The 22,058-nt window shown below is 37.8% G+C and overlaps 1 protein-coding gene across 2 annotated transcripts in view; it reads left to right on the top strand.

Moving 5' to 3' along the window:
* The window catches only part of RETREG1 (reticulophagy regulator 1), a 70,154-nt gene that overhangs the window by 43,110 nt on the left and 4,986 nt on the right, over nt 1–22,058 (top strand). For both annotated transcript variants that reach the window (XM_040587279.1, XM_040587280.1), the window contains exons 4-8: nt 13,133–13,259; nt 15,113–15,197; nt 16,508–16,645; nt 18,452–18,516; nt 19,665–19,791. In XM_040587279.1, coding sequence (XP_040443213.1) covers nt 13,133–13,259; nt 15,113–15,197; nt 16,508–16,645; nt 18,452–18,516; nt 19,665–19,791 — 542 coding nt within the window. The remainder of the gene's footprint in view (nt 1–13,132; nt 13,260–15,112; nt 15,198–16,507; nt 16,646–18,451; nt 18,517–19,664; nt 19,792–22,058) is intronic.

Raw genomic sequence — 22,058 nt, 5'->3', positions numbered from 1 at the left:
ATTTTTGCTATTATATTTTTAAGCATGTTACTTTAAAGTTTGTCATTTAGCTTCCTATCATTTTGGTTGCTGCTCACTTACACCTGGGAAAAATGGAAGATGTTGAGGAAGCTTTCCAGCGAAAGCAGAAAAATAAAATGTACTAACTGGGAGGTGATTCTCCCTCACATGATGAGAAGAAAAAAAAAAAAACCAAAACTGTTTTGCTCTTGGCTGTGCTTGCTACTAAACACCCTGTCATAGTGTGTGAGGTGAGTCACGACTTGTTTATTTATAGCCTTGGCCAATCAAAGCTGAATGCTCTGAACTTCATTCAAGACCAGCAGGCACTTAGGATGTCTTGTAAACATTTGCTCTCTGAGCAAGGAGCACTCTTCTCAGCAGCAAACAGGACAGGTGCCTGGGTTGTCACCTCTAAAACACAAAACAGACTAGAAGATCATTGCCTGGATTATCTAGATTGGTGTAGAGAGAGCGAGCTAATTCCTTTTTACATCTGCAATGCCAGACAGTGAGGATCTGGGACAAGATGAAAGGTACTGTACATTGATTCTGACGGCCTTCTTGTGCAGCGCAGTATGGACCCAGGCTATGTGTAATTAATCTGTGTCCACTCCTGAGTTCTCAGCCTATCAGTTTTATCTGCGTTGTAACAGATCATCTAATTCTTGAGGGGTTTGCCTCTAACGCTAACCTAAGACTGCTTCGGAGAGTAGTATTAGATCTTAATGTCTGCATGGAGGTTAAGTTTGTTCAGCTCTTATGTATTTCTTAAACTAAAGGTGAAGGGAAGAAAATACTGGGTGGTTTCTACCTAGTCACTTCTCCCAACCATGGGACTACTTACAAGCCTCAAATGTCAGACACAAATAGTTTTGTTGGAGCCACATTACTGACAGAACCATAACTCATTACTATGAAATAGGGCACTGTGTCCCTTTGAGGTATGCCTGTCTTTCTGAAGTTTTAACTTTTATCTTAATTATCTTGTAAAACCAATAGTCAGGACAAGAAGGAAGTAGTTGGATCTAAAAAAACAATTTAACAAAGACTATTTCCTCAAATACGATCTAGCACCTGCCTATGAAACAAATGCATTAATTAAATTAAGCTAAACAGATTTTAAAATAGATACTGAAAAGGTAGATGTTGCTGATATTTGGCTATGACAGTTTATAATCTAGGTTTCTTAAAGTCCACATAGTCTTCCATAGTTGCTGCTTGATGCTAATCAAAATGTTGGCTCTAAAATCGTGTTAATGAAATATTTTATATTGCAAAAAAAAACCCACCTGCCATGTATTTGGAAATAGAATTTTTCTTTTTAGAAGTTAATTAACAAAATGCCAAATTATAGAGGCAAGTTTAAGAACTTAAAAGAATCGGAAGCGAGCATTTCATTATGGCTTTAGATCCACTTTCTTCTAGTTAGATTAAATTTGAACGTTTATGTGGATGTTTTTCCAATATGTATGTCAATGTGTTGCTGTAAGATAGATGACACACACAAGACGTTTCTGGTTCTCTGTTGTAGGTCAGCATGTTCAGGCATGGTCACCTAACTGGGTGAGTGTGGGTGAATGGATCCATCCCCAGTGGCATAATTGGGCCTCTGCAGGGGTGGGTCACCTATACATTTCTGTTCGCAGACATCTAAATTGTGCCCTATATATAACATAGATTACAAGTAAATGTAGTAGGCAGCATTTTTTTTCTTTACTTTTAAGGAAACGTTAACTCATTACTGATAGCCACCAAAGTGTTAATTGCCATTCATTAAAAAATGTGTAGCTGAATCTCCAGTTTGTTAAACTATATAATTTTCAATACAGGAAAACATTAATATACATGACACATTAAAAAAAGAGGTCTCAGATCAGAGTTACCTTTTTTTTTTTTTCCTTTTGAATCAATTTTATAAAGGATATGCATCATGTCCTTCCTTGAAAATGTGTTGTGGGGGCTTTTTGGCATTTTGTTTTGTTTCGGTTTTTGAGGGGTTGGTTTTTGGGTTTGTTTTTTTTTTTTTCAAACTAAGATGTCAAGATGAGAGAAAATCTTACCAGCTGAGAAGAAAAATAATTTTGACTTCTTCCCCCCCCCCCAAAAAAAAATTTCAGTGGCGGGGAGGGAAGCTGCAGCATTTACCAGTATGTAAAAGGATGCAACTGGTATGCAAAACATAAAAGCTTTGTAATACCTAATTTACTTTGTTCACTATTCTTTCCCTATAAAGGCTTGTACTAAGTTTTGGCAGTTAAATAGAAGCAATAGTAGGCCTAAGCCTCTTAAGACTTTGGGGTTTTTATGAATTAAAGTTGGTTTTTTTGTTGTGTTGTTTTAGTTGCTTTTAGGCAAAAAGGGTGAACATTTCTAAAGCAGTAACCTGAAAATGCATAACAGGGCCTACTCTTCCCATTTGTAATTTCTGAAACTACCATTAAATTAATTGACCCTGATCGTAATTGCTCATCCTTTAGTGTCTTTGCTGTTGAGCAAAAAGTTTTGAGAAAATAGAAAGGTTCTGATTTTTTTCTGAAATTAACTTTCTTCTTTGTCATGGTCATAACAAGTAGGATATAACTGGAGAACGTTCCAGCAGAAGTGCTAATGCGATTTGCTGGAGGTCGTGGTCCAAGTTAAACAAGAGGGAAATAGAAGGAGGAGCTGTGGGAGCTATACTGGAGCAATATGGGAACTGGACTGGAGCAATTCATTTTGGAGTCATAAAAGAAGATATATTTATGTAAATGCACAGATAATGTGGTAATTTTGAGGGCATGCTGAATCCAAGCTATTGCTTTATATATTTGAAAAAGGAGGGCGGTGGTATTTTTGTAGAAGCTGTAGAATGAACTTTGTTCACTGCTCAGTTTCGGCACACTGCACTCCTCCTAGCTCCTTCTCAGATGCAAACGAATACTTCTTACATCCTCTCCCCTCTCAAGTTCATGTCCTACTTCATAAAATATGTAACATTGCATCACAAGTGTATTTCATGAATAATATAACGTCATAGTTAAAGATGTGGCATTGGTCAATCGTCTGTTAGTCACACTGTGAATTTAAATGTATAATAAGCAAAGGAGCATATGCACAAATACTTCTTAGGCTATCAAAAAAGCTAGGAGTCAGGTAGATCAGGTACACGCTCACATCTTCTGTTTTATGATACCGGGTGGTGGCAGATCAAGAACAGTGAGGAAAGATGTGGTCAAAGGTAAAGGATTGAAAACAATTTAGCATAAGGACAGTATTTCCCCCAGTAATTCTTTATCATCTAGTCTCCTATGGTTTTGGTGTAAGATGGTATAATTTACTTTTTTTAAAAAAAAATTTAAAGATTGGCAACTCAAGAAGAATGGAATGGTGGTCAAGAATGTGTAGAAGGCACTGTGAAGAATTGGTCCTGAAGTGGTGGAAGGACATGGCTGTAGTTGCTTCAAAGAGATACTGATGTATAACTTCCTCTATGAGAATAATGTCTGTGTTGTTCTAATCGCTGTCACATGCCTATCATTGAAAAGGGTGGCACACTAAACTGTTAGCCAGGAACCTTTTATGACTTGACTAAAAATGGGAGAGAAAGCTGTGTGATTCTGAATCGGTTGACTTTTAACTACCATCTCACAGTGCAATAGCTTTCTCAGTATGTGCTTAGCTTAGAAAAATGGAGATCCAGTTTAAAGTCAAATCTGTGTGTTATTTATTCAAAGCATGTTGATTTGTAATTATATAAGAATATTTGTTTCTTCTGCTAGTATTAGTTAATAAAGCAGAAAGTATTTGATTTCCTTTTATGATTGAATCCAGTGCACAAATGTAGGCCTTAAGTGGTTAGCTCGTGCCCGGAATTCTCAGTAGTGCGCGAATGCATCGAGGTTAAATGGTCACCTGCTTATACAAAATACATAAAAACACATTGAAGAGAGTGAGAACGAAGTTCTGCACAGCAAAGAGTTAAAGCTGCCTTGGTATACTACACAAAAAGTCGTGTTTATGTTTTTGCAGGTTAAAAGTATTTTTTGTTTGGCACTATAAAATCCAGTTTTCCTTTTTTGTGCAGCTGCTCTGCAACTCGAGGAATGCTCAGCTCATCTTTCCTAGCTGTTTGACTTTGAGAGGCCTTGAACTAGGAGTATCCCAGCTGAAGAATGTGGAGGCTGAAGGAGAAAGATGAATTGATTTTGTAAAAAAGGGTTAAAAGAGTTGTCTTTGCAGGAGGAAAATAAAAGAATCACTTCCAACAGCTGGGCAGAGCTGCTTAAAGTTCTGCAAACAGAACTTTATGGTGCTGTTGACAGAAACAAGACTTCCTTACTTTTCTGAACAAAAATACTGCAATAAAAATGTCTTTCTTACATCACCAGTTTCTATCACAAATAGGAAGCTGACCTGGAAAATCGCAGCCCTTGTACTGTCTTGGTTAAAAGGTTAACAGCACATAGTAGTAGCATTATCATCTTTGCTAAGCAGAAAGCAAGTCTGTAATAGTATTTATGTGACACTGAAACACTCAGTTCTCATGCAAAGGGACGTTTAAAAAAATCTGTGCTTATTGGCTAAGTCATGACTTTGAATTAATAGTACTTGATTATTGGAGCACACTTTGTGTTTTAAATGACCTCGAACTAGAATAGCTGGTGTTTCTCTCAGGAGAGCTGGACAGGAGTAGTAGAGGTCAAAGGAGGGGTTTGCTGTGAAAGCTGACCTGTCAGTTTGCTTAGAAGAATCTGTCTAGAGGAGCTGGACAATTAAATGCCCCATGTTAAGTTGGAGTATATTTTGTTTATTTTAGCAGGACATGCATCAAAAGGTGACAACATCTAGTACAGTCTGCTACATTGAGGAGCATCTGTACTGGGATCACATTCAAAAAAGTTGGAGTTAACCAGTTTGTATCTGATCAGCTAAAGAAAGACAGACAATACAGCTTTTTATTAAGACTTTAAAAGTCAACTGATGTTACACTTGAATAGAAGAAATGAACACATCCCCTCCAAAATAAAATCCTGGTGGTAATGGCTCCTTTTTTTCTTCTTTTTTTTTTTCCTCTCTCTAAAGCAACCTGTAGGACAAGATGAGTTCCCCTATCTCTTTGCAGAACACTTGGGTATATTTTAAAAATAATAGAATTGCTTTCACTGTCTAAAAAGTTTGTTCTTGACTAGTAATATAAGGAAAAAACCCCCTTTGTTTAAGGGATTGATATTGTTGAGTAGCACACCAGTGGTAAAATGTTCTCATGTCAGCTGAAGAGAAGAAAATACCGCTATGATTTTGGTTTAACACACTATGCAAGAAGCATATGGAGTCAGGGATGAAGCGTTGCTTATATTATGTTTTGTTGAAAGTCACATATCCTGGCCAGTCTGCTGTGCAGTGCATTGAGAAAAAACACATCCAGCCTCATCAAATGCTGATGATTTAAACGTATTTCTTGTGCAGTAATGCTACTGAAAAATATTTTTGGTCAAGAAATAAAAACGGCATGCATGTTACTGAAAGCTGTGAAATAAGATCTTTTTTCAGCTTGTTATTGCACATCTTTCCCTGAAAAAAAAACCCAGTAAATTGGACTGATTCACTGTTAATAAAAAGAACAAAATTCAAGTGTCAGATGAAGACAGACGAGGTCAGAAAGAAAACATTTTCAAAGCTTGAGAAGCGGTGTTGCATGGTATTAACAAAATTAATGTAGTTCTCAGAAGTCATGTATTTGAATTACAGGAGAGATGAGAATTAAAGGGGAATGTTATTAGTTACTCTTTAAGGTCGATACCGACGTTCTCCAGCTTCTCTTTTAAAACCAAGATCTAACTTTGTGTATCTTGGAGATTCCAAGTGTGCCCAAGCCTTATGGTTGAAGAGATGTCAAATGTGGTCAGTTGAAGGATGTTTGCCACAGTGTTAAGATGTTGGTGAAAGTGTAAACCTGTGTAGGTCTGTAGATGAGCAATGGGAAACAAAATGCATATGGATATCTACAAGCTGGAGAGATTTCTAGTACAAAAGGTGTGTAGAGTTTGTGGCAAAAAGGATGTAGATGAAGATGCTCCCTGAAGTTTGACAGTGGAGTGTATCAGTGGATGCTTCCTGTGTTCCTTGTTCTTTCAGTGGTACAGCATCCTTTCATGGAACTCTTGGAAGGAAGCAGTATTTTACCTGGTGCCCCAGTGATGCATTTAAATTGCAAGTCTTACTGACTTGGTCATAGCCACATGAGTCAAATATAATTATTTGAGTATAGTTGATGATTGCATAGGATCCCAAACTGGCACAGAATAAAGCACAGTTCTACATAATAACCTTTTAAATTAGCTACGTAGGTCATAAAGATGCTATGCTATGAGTGCAGTGGTGCTTGCCATTATGTCCCTTCCACATAGCGCACTTAACAGTCACAGATTTGTGACTCGTAATTCAATAAGGCTAATCAATATTGCATTGTTTTCTACCACACAGTTCAATAGTAGATTTCAGAGGTTTTGGCATTGATACTTCTAATACACTTAACTGTAAAATCTGCTTTCTACAGTACTTCATATTTTGGGGAGAGAGAAGGGGGATGGTTATTTTCATTTGGTCACCTGAAATATAAATGTAAAAAAAACCATTTAAAATGTTTTCCGCAAACTTTTATCTAAATGCGAATTTATTTTCTTTGTACCTGAATAATTTAGAAGAGAAATTTAAAAATATATTTTGGCATAGGTCTTTAGATATAAAATTTTTGTTTCAAAGAAGGGTAACTGCATCATTATAATCACTCCCTTCTGCGCTGTGGTGTTTGCTTTCCTCATAGCAGAGACCTGTGAAAGCTCTGAAAAGGTAGACCTGCTTGACTGCGTTTTGCTAATAGTTTACACATTTCATTTGGTCACGTTTCATACTTACCTCCTGGTTGCCTATGGGGTTTGTCCTTAGATCTCCACATCCCTTACAGCCGCATCATTCTATAAGCTCTAGACTGTACTTTTAAAAAGACTATAAAATAGCCAAATTACCTGTATTTTGGTTTACATATCTTTGGGAATATAACTTTCAGCTCTTCCACCTTGACTAATACATTCTAAGTTACCCTTAAAATTACAGTCTGCACAGGTTTCAAGTATGTGTGGTTACAGTTGGGAAATCAAGACAGTTTAGAAGCTCTGTAATTACTGACTCCTTGTTGATGTTTATGTAGGTGCAATCCTTCAGATCCACCACATCATGGTGTACTTTGTCACTGCTAGTTCTGAGTAGCATATCTATGTGAAGATACATATGAAACTGTGTACACATAATGAAAAAAAAATCCAGCACATCACGAAGAGATCTTTAAACTAGTAACATGAGAGCTACTGACCTTTCTGAGAGAAATGTGACGGGGCTTTGCTTGAACAGATGTCTAGATACGAAATGAGAGCATGATACCATCAGTCATTTTTAGAGAATGTAATGCCACTGACTCTCCTGGCCAGAGTTGGTGACTGTGATGAGTTGAAGCATCTGGGGCAGGAGGGTGTTTTGTTTGGTTTTTTTCTGCAGCTACTAGGTAACAGTTTATGTATTTGCCCAGTTTTAGAAATGATGCAGTAGGCAGTCAGAAGGATATGAGTAATTAATTTTCTCTCTGAACACCTTCAATCTTATTGACAGTCATTTTAGAAGTGTCGTACTTTATATCAAACTCACGATAAGTGATGGGAGCATAAAACTGGATTCTTTCTAAATCATGCACAAACGCCTTTGAAGCTGTTCAGAGGCAGTTGGCTGCTTATTATCCCCAAAGGACACCTGGACAGGAGCCCCAAAAGCTGTTTCTGCAGAAAGAATAGGGTTCACATTTAGGTCATTTATTAAGGTAATTCCACTAATACTGTGCTGAAGTAGGTTTTTTATGTTCTTAGTTGACTGATGTCATAGTCATGCACTCCACATTCATCATCTACCTCACATATATTCTTTTTTTCCCGTTTTGTTGTTAAATGTGATTATTGAAAAACGGATTTGTATGGAGTATGCATTTTTATGTGTCTGTCAGCTTTTGATCTCATGCAGGTCTAATGTTTATTTCTTTTTCTACAAGGGCATGACATAACCTTCCTATCTTTGTGTACATACAACCACATGTTACATCTCCTTTCTTTCTTGATCCCCCTTCATCAGGTTCCAACCATCTGGCCTCTGGGTAGTGCTGCTGTTCAGGTGGGCTCTGGGGACAAGGGACAGGAGGGACAGGTGTTACCAGGGCTGGTAGTTCTTGGTAGGTGTGAACAAGAAGAGGCAGCATGTGCATCTGATTTTCGTGCTGAAGATCCGCAAGCTGACTTTCTTGCACCTCTAGTTGCCCAAGTTTAGAACAAGGATTTGAAATAGTCCCTGGTATTTCCTTGTAAAATAGAAAAGTGTGGCTATAGCAGAACTGACAAAGGTGTCATGATTTTCTGGTGGCCTACAAGAAACTGCCAAGCGTTCTTTTGTGGACCAAGCTTAATAGCTGGTTTGTAATATTTTGGAACAAACTTCACCTGAGCCATCCACTCGCCTTGCTTGGCTGCTTCTCTGTCAGCACACCAGATGTGGACCACGGGACCAATGCATGTAGCAACACATTTTCTCTGCACTGCAGCTCATACCTTCAACATCTTTTCAGCTTGGCAAAAGAAAGCATTATTAACAGCGAAGAGAAGCAGCTCCAGAGAACTTTCCCTGCAAATGTGCCATTTTTCTGCGCAATTTGTCTGCGTCTTTTGAATTGCTGTTACTTATCCCAGCGCGCCTTGCTGCATCTCCTCTTTAGATTGTCTTTGTATTGGTTAGTGTATATGGAAGTAGTTTGCATTATTGTAGTTTATGCTTTCACACACACCCATCCTTTTTTTGCTGTTAACTTAAAGTTAGTAAGCCAACTATCTCCAATTGTCCTATGTATTTCAAAAGCTCTGTTTCAATAGTAGGTATCAGGCCTATCCATTTTCTCTCTTTGTGCTTCTGCTTTGTCAACAATTTTAAGTAAAGGATAGGAGCAAAGTCTCTAAAAGGGTTTTGTAATGCGGAATGCTGTCATAATAGTTTTCAGCACTAGAATAAACAGGCAACTCAATTGTTACTAATGCTGCAGAATGGTTTACAAAAGCTGGAAGTGATGTTTCTGTAAGGAGAGTAGCCTGTCCATAAAATTGCATTTCTCATAAGGCAAAACCCTTGTATACTACTTTTCTGAAGCTGCTAATTACCAGAAAGGATGCAAATTGGAATTACTAGTGTGGATGGGAGGCGGACAAAAATTCTGTGTAACATTGCTAATCCCTCCCAGCGGGTTCCTGCAGGGTTCTCCATGAGTTATTTAATGGTTTTATTTACATTCTCTGCCGGAGGCAAATACCAGCACGCAGTGCCATGCGTGCCTGGAAAATATGTCACATTTTCTCTGTCTTAGGAAAGTCACCTAGTTCAAGACAGGAGACTCTCATTTCAGGTACACTATTTTAAATTACGGGTTTTATTCTCAGAGGCAGGGGGGGAACACCTCACCCTGAATATTTTGTAATGTAAGAGGAAATCACGCTACTGCAACACTATAAATAGTATAATAAAGTCAGGTATAGGGCGACAGCTTGGGTTTTGAACTTGAATCATTTGTCACTGCTGCTGAAATACGAGTTTTTCCTTCAGTCATGTTCAGTGCTTCGCTGTGCAGGTGACAGACTGACTGTGGACGCCCCACGAGCGCCATTGACGTCCCGTATGAAATGGCGCCAAGCCGTGCTCCGGTACCGGTGTTGCTGTGGCGCCACCTCGTGGTGAAGTTGCTGTACCGTCGTTAAACACAGGCATAAAAATGACGTTTCTCTTGTGTGTTTAACTAGACATTTTTCACCAAAATTATTCCTGACCTGCTATTAAAAATGAAGCTGTGGAGGCTGTCTCTGAAAATGGGGAGAAGGTTGTTTAACCTCCATTACATTAGGAAAGCTCAGGTTTAATGGAAAAGAAGTTATGTACCATTCCCAGGTAGAATAAAAACGGGTGTCATGTATGTGGGAGAAGACTTACTCCTGGCTTAGATAAAAGTATGTAAAAATTCACAAAGTTAAATGTGGGAATCAGTCGGACCAAAGTGTATAAAATTCAACATAAGCCCAAAATCTTCTTATCCTGTGTGTTCAGGAGAAATGAGAACAAGATTATATAATTGTAAGAAAAAGTGGCTTTAGACCTTGCTGAATTGAATGTCAGACATGTTGTCTGGGGTTTCACTGAAATGTTAATTAAAGATTTTAAGGCAAACTTAAGTTTGGTGTTCGTCTTGCTGAGACATTGGATTTTAAATTCAAAGTCGCTTTCTCCTTTCATCATAGTTTGTAAAATACAAGTAATCTTTGGGGTTATACAACTGAAAATATAGAGGGGTTTTTTTCAGTTGGAAGATAAAGTGGAATAGGCATTTATATATATATTTACCATTTGCCTAGTTTTGTTATTAATCTCTGACCAGAAATCTGAGCTAACACTGTAATCCCAAACTTTTCATTGGATGTTATAATGCGGTAAACAGTGTGGACTACATTATTTTACTTCCTATCCTGATTCATTGATCAAAGCTTCTGCCTAATTTAGGCCACTTGAACCTTTTAATAGCCATCCCTTTAGTGCTATATTAGTATATTTTGCATACTGCCATGTGAGAGACCACTTTCCTTCCAGTGCAGTATGAGCATATAGTCCCAGCCCTGCAAAAAGAAGCAAGTCAGAAGTTTTATCTTTTTAGGGAAAATCAATATATCTCTTGTAGTGCAGTGCAATTATATGTGTAACTTTTAAGTACATAATTTCCAGAATTCAAATCCATTCTTCCTTCAGCCGTTTTCTCCCTTGGGCTGTGTAAGTAAACCAGTTGCTTTTACTAGAAAGAACTGCGTTGCAGTTCTTGGTGCAAGTGGGGTGCGAGCTCATGCCCATATAAAAACATTACTGTAAACTTTTGCTTTGTAGGCTGAAGAAGTAAAAATAACATGAGGGAGCAAAATTTTTTTAAGCACTTTGGAAAAACAGAACGGCCACTTTTAATCTATGGGTTTCTGCAAGTTTATAACTAATTCTAAAGAAGCTGCAAAATATTTATGAGGAAAAATAAGCCTATTTTGGTAGGTTAAACTTGCTGTATAGGGATCCACATCTGTTTTGAAAAATGTTAGGTGTAAAGCAAATTAGAAAGCAGTACTGTAATTTTAAGTATGCACCATTACATCTGTCATGGGAACAGAACTCCAAAGTAACACCTGAGCTGGCAGTCTCAGTAGCCTCAGGGCGTCAAGGCTGTTGTACATGTGCATCAGTATTGCCAGTGGCTCACAAAAATACAAACATGGTCAAAAAATTTACGACCTACGTGGCTTTCCATATATCAAGAAATGAGAGGCATTAACAAGTTCGTATCCTAAGACATAATGGTGCCTTACAGTAAGAACGACTCAAAGCGAATACAGTACGGTGCAGCAAAGGTAGGTTATGTGTTGTGTCCTCAGTAGAGAAGGTAGACAAGAGCTACCTACTAACCAGCTTTCAACTGAGGAAAGTCCAAATGCTCATCATGGCGTTTAATTTTTACAGTATGTGCCAACAGAAATGACTAAGCAATCTGTTGAGCATCTATCAATGTTGAAGCTTTTAATCACTGCAGGTATCATTACAAGTGGTGATAGGAAGTATTTTTTTAAAGTCATATATTCACTACAAAAAATGAAATTTTTATCTCTCATTATTTCTAATAGTAAAGCAAAATTTTAAATGTTACTTTTGAAAACCCAAGTTCATACAGGGTAAGGTTTGAATAGCAAATATCTCATCGGTCACTTTCTGACACTTGCTAAAATGTAAGTTGTCCCAGGGAGTTATCGGAGGGCATTTGCATTCTGAATAACAAGAACAACTGTGAACAGGGCCTTGTGCTGTTTTAGTAGCTAAACAGTAATTACTTGGAAGAAGGAGCTGGCAGTTTGATCTGACAGTCTATGTTATGGCCTTATTGCTGCACAAAATCTTTTTTCATAACATAGTTTTTTATTTATCCTGTAATGTGATCCACCTGTGAAAAAATGTTTACTGTTAATGCAGTGATGCATTAAAAATCTAATGGATTATGTATCCAGGTAAAGTGGCTGTGGGGTTATTTATGGTTTACTTGCATTCACTGTGATCAAAGCTGTGTGTGTACTGAGCAGTGAATTATGCAAAAGATAACTTTGTAAAATTTGTGCAGATTTCCTTTGGATTCTCAGGGTTTGATGGTGGTACATCCATACTTGGTACCCACTTCACTTGACATCGACTGGCCGGTGTATGTTTTTCTTTTCATTTGTTGTTTCTTAAAGCGTCTTTGTTGTAGATGTTTTTGTCTGCTCCAAAAAGGTATATATACCATGTCATCATTTCAGCTGGATATTGCCTATAAACTGATAAGCCCGAAATTAGATAGATAAGCTTTCTCCTGTTTTGCAGCAAATTGTTCTAAAGTTTCTAATTTGTGTTAGGAGGACTGAACAGTTATAAGCTAAGCTTTAGAAACAGTCCTTTCAGTATAACAGAGAAATAAAAAAATCGGTAAGGAAACGAATGTAAGCATCAAAACCTTAAGAGCTATTTTTTTTTCTAAGTTGGATATCAGTCTCTTACGGACGATGGCAGTCTGGCGAACGAGACAAAAAATAGATAAGAAAAAGCACAAAGATTGTATGCTTGAAAATAAACGTATTAATATGCAGGCCAACCTGTGGCAATGAAAATTACTGTGCTATGTTGTTTTTAAGAAAAAAGAATATTAAAAAACAAGTTTGGGGTTCAGTTGCTTAATTTGGATGACAGCTGTGCCTTGAACTCAGTGTTTTCATATGGCTGGAATGAACAAGCAGTAATTTATTTCGTAATTGCTTGTATGGACTGAGAATTGCTACTGCCAAGGTTTATTTTTTAAAAAATATTTTATAAGTATAAAATATGTGGAAACAAGCACAGGTTTCTTTAGCATAGCAGCAGACATTGGATCACTGAAGACTATAGCTTTACAACATGTTTTTTCAACCAGTTTCAACTTTTGTATGAGCTATAACCAAAGTTGTTGTGTATTTGTGTTTGTTTTACTCAGCTGGAAAGTCATCAGTTCCAAGCAAGACTACAGACCCAGAATAAATCAGTGCATTTCAGAAACACTGATGAATTTATTTGTATTTCTTCAAGAAATGTCCCACTTCAAGGAACAAAACCCTGGCAAGGTAAGCACTCCCAAGTAAGATTAACAGTTCAATACTGTTTTATAAAAAGGCAAGATAAGTTAAAAAAAAAAAAAAAAAACCAACACCCAAAGCAAGCAAAACCATGAAAAATAAAATACACATGATAATACATTCAGTCGTGAGTTTCTGCTGACTGTTTGCTGTGGAGAACACAGGTAGCTTGTCAGTGAGCAAAGCTCATGGTACAGTTTATAGCAATACAGTCCCTCCCATTACAGCTGCTGGAACCTCACCAGTCACTCCATGGAAAGGAAATTCAAAACATCACAATTTAATAAAAGCTTGAAAAAGCAGAAAAAGTATACAGTTCCTGAACGTATATATGGAGGGTTTTTTTTCAAATAGTTGTAGTATTCAGGAATAGTTGCGCAAGTATTGCATGATAGAAGATAATTTCTTACATTACTGTGATAATTTTTCTTCTATACAGACATAGTTGGTGGGTTTGGGTTTCTTTACTGGGAAGACTGAGCTGGAGAACCCAGTTCGTGAAGAGGCAGGCAAGAGTAAGGTTTCTTCCTTCCAAATAGGAGGAATATCATTACGTAGTTTCTAGTGAAAAGTGAAGCAGCTTTCTTTTCCAAAGAAAAACATAAATAATTTAGAAGTATCTTATGACAACAGAAGATTTCATTTTTATATTTGTATTGTTAAATACAATTTAGAAGGAGATTAGGAGGCTTTTTCTCCTCTTTTAATTTTCAGTTAACTTTGCCGCAAGATCTTTCCTGAAAACAGGCTTTTCAGAATTAGCAAATAGGATATAGTACCACACTCAAATATTAGTTTAGACTGAAAATATGGACAAGTAACAGGATGAAATACATTTCAAAGATTAATAAAGTATACAAAAAGAAGTTATATGGTCAGGATAATAAACTGATATTTCTTAAAAGTAGGTATATATTGAGGTAAGGAAATGTGGGTTTAGTATACACAGTCCCATAATTTTGTCATGTGGTAACATGACTTAGTAACTGCATGTTAAGATACATATAACACTGACTTTAAAAAGATAATTTTGACCGTGTGCTTTCCTTCTTTTTTCTGACCTCATTTTGTAAGCCATGTCATTATTTTATTGCTATAATTGCAAGCAAATTGGGCACTGATGCTGTGTGCAAAATTTCTTTGAATTAACCATTTAATTGCAATTTAACAAAAAACAAATGGTTTCCTTCTGTAAACTTTCAACAGATCAGTTCTGTACTCAGCATTGTACAGTTGTGAAAGATGCGCTCTGTCTCAGTCACAGCAGAGGCCAAATCTCTTTTGATACTGAAAATTCAGCTCAGTCTTGTTGTTAACAGGAATGCTAGAGTACCAACAAGCATCAAGAGGATGCTTGCAGCGTATAAGAGAAAATGGTTTCACAAAGCGACACAACAGAGGAGAGAACTGTACTTACAGGAAGGATTTTTTGCTTTGTAAGCATGCAGCAAGTATGCATTGTAATATTTCAATGAGTGATTTGATTTTTTTTCCCTGAATATCAGCTGTTTAGCCTTTTTTGTGTAGTGAAGTAATTACTAGAAGTTTTAGCAATAATTGTGAGCTTATTAAAACTTCACAGCAAATCAATAAAAATAACATATTTCTGTAGAAGAAGGGGTACGTTTTAATTAGCCAGAGGACTGTGTGATGCTTATTTGCACCAGAAGTGTTAAAGTTACTTCCTAATTTAAAAAAAAAAATACAACAAAAAGCAAAAGCACCTTGAATTTTCCACTGCATTCTAGGTTTCAATTAGCGTGCAGCATTTTTCTTTTGCAAAATGATCTAAACATTTAAACAGTGGAAGTGTTAATGGACAATTTTAATGTTTTTGCCAGTTCTGCCTACTAGTCTGCAGTGTATGTACATTTTTCACTGTCTTGGGAAGTTACATTCCTGGAGTTGTCCTCTCCTATGTCCTGCGTAAGTACAGTCTCTGTTTCAGCCACAATTTATGTATGTGGTTTGTTCATTATTTGGTCTCTGTATAGGGAGCATTTCCTTACTTATTCGTATATATTTACACACCCTCAACAAGTTTGCAGATGACACCAAGCTGAGTGGTGCAGTTAGCAGGCCTGAGGGATGGGATGCCATCCAGAGGGACCTGTGAGCCCATGGGAACCTCATGAAGTTCAACAAGGCCACGTGCAAGGTCCTGCACCTGCGTCGGGGCAGCCCCCGGTATCATACAGGCTGGGGGGTGAAGGGATTAAGAGCAGCCCCGCTGAGAAGGATGTGGGGGTGCTGGTGGATGAAAAGCTCAACGTGGCCCGACAATGTGGGCTCACAGCCCAGAAAGCCAGCCACATCCTGGGCTGCATCTAAAGAAGCGTGGCCAGCAGGTCGAGGGAGGTGATTGTCCCCTTCTGCTCCACTCTTGTGAGAGCCCAACTGCAGTACTGCATCCAGCTGTGGAGAAACACGGACCTATTGGAGAAGGTCCAGAGGAGGGCTGCAGAAATATCAGAGGGATGGAACATCTCCCTTCTGATGAGAGGCTGAGAGAGCTGGGGTGGTTCAAACTTTGGAGAAGAGAAGGCACTGGGGAGACCTTATTGTGGGCTTTCATTACTTAATGGAGGCTTATAAGAAAGATGAGGACAAACTTTTTTAGCAGAGTCTGTTTTGGTGGGACAAGAGGTTATGGTTTTAAATTAAAAAAGGGTAGATTCAGAGTAGATATAAGGAAGAAATTTTTTACAGTAAGGGTCGTGGAACAGATAGCCCAGAGAAGTGGTAGATACCTGCACCCCCACCCCCACTCCCCCCCACAAACATTCAAGGTCAGGTGGGACATATATACATATATATATATATATATATATGTATATACCCATATGTATGTTCTGACAAGTGCCTTTTCTCATATGGAAGTAAGCTTACAAGCGTTTAAGTGTGGTGATTCTGACACACTGTGGGCATTGTCAAGATAATGATAAATGTTAAGCTGATCATAAATTGTGCCTTACTGGAAGTAAAAAAGGTGTCATTTGGTAAGAATACAATGGCATTTTCTATAACAAGTAGGAATGGCTCCTAGAAACTGGATTTGACATTAACAGTTTGTGTGACATGGGTATTTCACAGTGCATTTTTAATGTAAAGCTAATTGTATTTCGTAAAATTAGTAGGTACCTTATGTAAATGCATTGTTTAAACTTTACTGAGTAACTTCTTATAAAGCAATATTTCAATACAATTTTTCTCTCTTGTCTTCATTTTTATCACAGTATTGTGTGCCTTTTTATGTCCCTTCCTTAAGTGCAATGAATTTGGACAGAAATTGTGCAACAAAATTAAGACTGTTCTGATGAAACTAGATTTTGGAATAGTGGAATATATCAACCAGAAGAAGAGAGAGAGGTCGGGTGAGTAGTGAACTATAGTCCCAAATAATATATTTCTGTGTGCAGAGAAAATTGCAGGCCAGTTGGTTTGTCCTGTGAAGCCAACTGTAAAGGTATTTCATGCTTTGAACCTGGCTACCATTCTTAGCTTTATAAGGAGTGATAATGTATGTCAGATGTCTGGGTATGGTTTCCGTCATGGAAGGCAGCAAGGCAAGGCTGATGGTTCTCTTCATACTTGATTAGATGTACTGCTTGTAGGTTTTCAGAAAAAAACCTGCTCGCTTTCAGTATGCAATGCTTATCTCTGTTTAGATGTGGCAGACTTACCCAGGAGAGACACTTGCCCAATAATACAAAATAAGGATATAACAGAATTTTCAGTAGGACACTGAACTCTGTTCAGGTATCTGAATCTGCCTTGTTTTCATTCCCAACAGCAGCAAGAATTTTTCTTCCCCAAATACTCAGTAAGCATTTAAGAATTGCAGTAGGATCATTGCTACAAATTAAAGTTTTTAGTTAGAAAGCGGAAAAATCGGTTTAAAACAAAATTTCACCTATCTCACCTGAAATCTTTATAACATTGAAAACTTTTAGATTTTAAGTAATAAAGCTATTTCAAGAAAAAAATTAATATGAACAATGTTATTTTTAGTTTGCTATTTGTGTGTGCTACAGTTTTGTTAATTAAACCTTGGTAGTATAGTCACATTACTTGCAGGTAGCCTACCCTTTTTAGTTAGTGTTACAGCAGTAGATTTTGTATCTGCTTTAAAACATGCATTTCTTGTAGCTGTTCATCAAACAATGTGCTGTTCCTAGACACCATCAGAGGAGCCATCTGCCTTTTCCCCTGCTCTTACATACAATGCAGCAGTTGTTGGAAATACGGAATCATGCACTGAAAATTGTCTTTCATGTATTATTCTACTTTGTTCTACTTTTAAGTGAAACCGGCAGAGAGAGACATCAGACTATTGTTTCGTAAATGTCATAAGCCAGCACTGGGAAAATGGTTGAAGTTAGATTTGTTTTGTCCTGCCCCTCACCCTCCAGTTTAATTTAACCCAGACAAGTTCCCTACCTTGCTTCACCACTTGTGTTCACCACATGGGTTCACAAACCTTTGTACTGACACAAGAGAGGAAATAGCAGTTTGGATAAATAGGTCACCAAGAATAATATGACTGTGTTTTTCAGCTTAGATTGGTTGAAAACATTAACGAAGCTATTCTGAGACGGAGAGGGGAGACAAAATTTGTGTGTCTCTTTGTAAGGAGCAACCTTCTACTAGACTTCACAGGATGCTTTGTATGCATATTTGCATATAAATATGAATGCAGCGTGGCTGGGTGCAAAGAAGAAGGGGTTTGTGAATGAAGATTACATGAATTATCCAGAAAATTGCATGTTCTCATGGCAAAGTAATGTGCTGGGATAGCTACACTGCCTGTTCTAACGTTATGTTACAACTGTGCGTTGTACCAACAGTGCAGTTTAAAAGATAGATACATATTGCCAGGGTAGAAACATTATGGTGATCGACAGAGACTTCTAAGGAAGTACAATACAGGTAAACAAATCTGTTGGAATGTATTTCAGAGCAACGTTATCTGTCCCGCTTTGGCTGCTGCACAATATATTTTGCTAAATAGCCTCTCAATCAGCCTTGTTTCCCTCACCTTAGTAGCACATTACGTAAATGATGCACTGCGCCAACAGGTGAAAGTTTACTGTACTACGCAAACTGTGACAGAGAACACACATTGAACCTGCAAGTCCATTGTCATGAGTAGGATAAAAAATATGTTTTTTTTCTTTCAGAAACAGCAAAAACAAAACCCACAGAAGATGACAGTGAATTAGACATATCAGCTCTGTGTCCTAAGGTGACTTTTTTTCAGTCAGCCCTGTCTTGCTTTTAAAATCTATATGGATAATGGAGAATATCTAGACTACTGTCTCTGTTCTTCTGTGGAAGACTTTAACCTGCTCAGGAGACATTGTTCCTGAACTAAGCAGTGTGCTTTAAAAGTGATTCATAGTCTCCATCTTTAGGCTTATACTGATTATCTTACTGCATTTGTGACTTCTGGCCTTAAGGTAATGGTTTCTTTGGCCTATTGAACTAAGAACGTGTTTATTTTGTATTGGCTGTAGAATGATTAAACTAGAATTCAGCAGCAAAGGTGGCTGGTTTTATTTGCAACAGTGAAATTGCAGTTCATTTTTATCAATTTAAAACATAAAAGGGAAACGTTCATAGAAAACCTACATAATCTGTCAGATACTTCTGTAACCGCTTCTCTGATCGTTTTCAGTAATAGTGTAAGTCAGCACATTATCTAGAAATATCTTTCTAGATACGTATGAGAACACTAATATCTCCTTTCTCTCTTAATAATCTAAATAACTGTATGGTAAAGGATTTTCCATTATAATCAGAACACTGGTAGATATAAAAAAAAGTTCAGATTTACAGGAATTCTTATGCAGTGTTTGATCAATAGTGTATAGAGTCTGACTTATAGTGGTTGCTTTGAAGGTGTTTTGTACTCTGAAAAAAATACATATATCTCATGGGATAAAAATTAGTAGCTGTCATAATTGAATGTTGTTGGATAAATTTGGAAAGGATAATGATTTTTCTTTAGCTAATTGTTGACTGTCGTATAGATAATGGACTGGTTTTTTAATTCAAGTTTATGCATTTCTTTACATTTAAATGTATATTGTATTTGCAGGCTCATTCTGCTTTCATTACAGTAGGATGTTACTTCCAGAATGAATAACTGGAATTCTCTGTGTTCCTTAGTGTAATACAGCTTTAAGTTATTACAGAAAGGGATGCTTCACTCCTAAGTATTGTATACTCCTATTCTCTTCATGTTTCTACAATTAAAGCTTAAATAGGAGGTGATTTATATTGCTATGACGTGCGAGAGGCTTCTTTTTCAGTATCTAAGCACTGGCTTCCTGCAGCGTGACTATTTTGAGTATAAGAATGCCATGTATGGGACTTTTTTTTTATGTGTAGGTTAGTGCTGCAGTTGTTGCCAAAGAGCTGTCAGTGTCTGACACAGATGTATCAGAAGTATCTTGGACCGATAATGGGACCTTTAACTTATCCGAGGGGTATTCTCCACAGACAGACACATCTGATGGTATGTAATGGCTTCATCTGTTTCACCGATGAATTGCAGTCATGTAAGTTACCTGAAAATCATCGGAGAATTTGAGGACAGAAGTTTTCTGGGTTGGTTGGTTTGGGGTTTTTTTCACCTACAATGAATATAAATTAATTCCAGAGTTTTATATAATTTTGGATACGTCTTGTGTAAGAACTGTCCTCACCTTAAAAGCCATGAAGTGGATCAGCAAGTGTCTAAATAAGTAAGTAGTGGTGGGTAAAACCAACACGTTCAGTAAGTGCTAGATTTAGTGCTCTCTTCTGCCAAACCTTTTAAGCAAATAAATCATTTAAGTTAGTATCTATGCTTTTGTGGGTAAGCTATACAAATAAAAGCTGAGGAAGAAAAAGTAAATACTTTGAATTGCCGAAGGGCCAGTTAGATAAAGTATTATTAGGTTTTATTACCAGAACGCTAATGAAGACAGCCAGCAATAAGCCTAAATTAGATGTGAAGACTAAGATAGGAAAAGATTCTCAAGCACTCGTCTTGGTATTGACCAGATCTTCAAGTTCTTACTTTTTACGCACCAAGCTTTCAGTTAGCACTTCGCCTGAATAAAGATTAAGGCCAAGAGTAGTTTGGTGTAATTTTACCTGTGGATTCGTGGCTCTGCTCATCCTGCATTTCTCCTCTTCTAGGAAAAGTTCACTATAAATGACAAGCAGGGTGATACTACGTAATGACATTATACAGGCCAAATTAATAAATTAAATTATTTTGTTAGTATTTCAAGTTGTAAATAGATGGCATTGTATGATCACAGAATCGTAAATTGGAATAAATCAATGTCCATCTCATCTAACCTCCTATTCAAAGCAGGTTCAAGTTTATCAAGTTGCTTAGGGCTCTGACCATTTGAATTTTGAGCATCTCCAGTGGCAGAGATTCAGGAACCTCCCTCGACAGCCTTTTACAGTATTTGCTCACCTTCATGCTGAAACAGTTTTTTTCTTACAGTGAGTCAAAATTTCCCATGTTCCAGCTTGTGTCAATTTACTCTTACCGTTCCACTGTGCACCTTTAAGAGTCAGGCCCCGTCTTCTCTATACTGTCCCGTTAGGCTGTTAGACAGCTATGTGATTCCCCACCCCCACCCCCCTTTGCCACCTTCTCTTAAGGCCCAACAAAGCCCGTTCTCTCAGCATCTCCTCTAATGTCCTGTTCTCCAGCCCTCTAATAATTGTGCTGGCCCTCCAGGAGACTCACTCCAGTCCTTCATTTTCTGTCGTGCACTGGAGAGGTCAAAACTGGAGAAAGTACTCCAAATGTAGGTGTAGGATAGAGGGTGGAAAATCCCTTCCATTGACTTTGCTACTTTGATTTCACTATTATAGCTCAGTATCTGGTTGTCCTTTCTTGCTGCAAGGGCATACCACTAACTTGCTGTCCATGGGTCTTTTCTTGAAAGCTGCTGTCTCATTGCCCCCAGCCTGTACTGCTGCACAGATTATTCCATCCCAGATGCAGGACTTCACACTTGCTTTTGTTGAATTTCATGATGTTCCTTTTCAGCCTCTTCATTTTTCCAGCCTGTTGAGGTCCTTCTGAGGGCACCCAGCCCTCCAGAATATGAAAGACACCTGGCCCACAGCAGTTCCTTTCTGCCTGTGAGCTTGCTGAGAGCGCACTCCATCCTGTCATCCAAGTCATTAATAAAAAACATTGAACAGTGTTGGTTTCAGTACCTTTGAGAGGTCACTAATAAACGGCCTTCAGTTGGACCTTGTATCGCTGATCACAGCCCTGTGACCTTGTCAGTCCAGCCAATATCCCACCCATCTTACAGTTCACTTACCCACTTTACTCACCAGTTTGGCTGTAAGGATAATGTGGGAAACTGCGTTAAAGGCCTTGCTAAGTGAAAAATAAACAACATCCACTCTTCTGTCCTATGGAGCATTTCAGCAAATGGGACAGACACACAAGTGCAAGACCAGATGGGATGCCTCCAGTGATTGGCTCATCTCCTGTCAAAGCTCTGTGCATTTGAGACACCACTCTGCATACAGCACAACCCTTCCTCCTCACCTTCCCAGCCTGTTTATCCTAAAGAAAATGGAGAAAATGATGTATGAGACATTTTTAGGATTCATTTCCTTAGCCCTTATGAATACTTCTCTTGCTTGTTTTCATAGAAAGTAAGTTCAAACCGATTATTTTTTACCTTCTCATTCCACTATTAGATCATAGTATTCCCTTATGCTCATTAGGCCTCTTCCACAGGCCATGTACTGTAC

This window comes from Falco naumanni, chromosome 3 (assembly GCF_017639655.2).
Source record: "Falco naumanni isolate bFalNau1 chromosome 3, bFalNau1.pat, whole genome shotgun sequence".
NCBI lineage: Eukaryota > Metazoa > Chordata > Aves > Falconiformes > Falconidae > Falco > Falco naumanni.
Note: the sequence above shows the minus strand (reverse complement) of the source record. Positions and strands in the feature narration are given on the sequence as shown.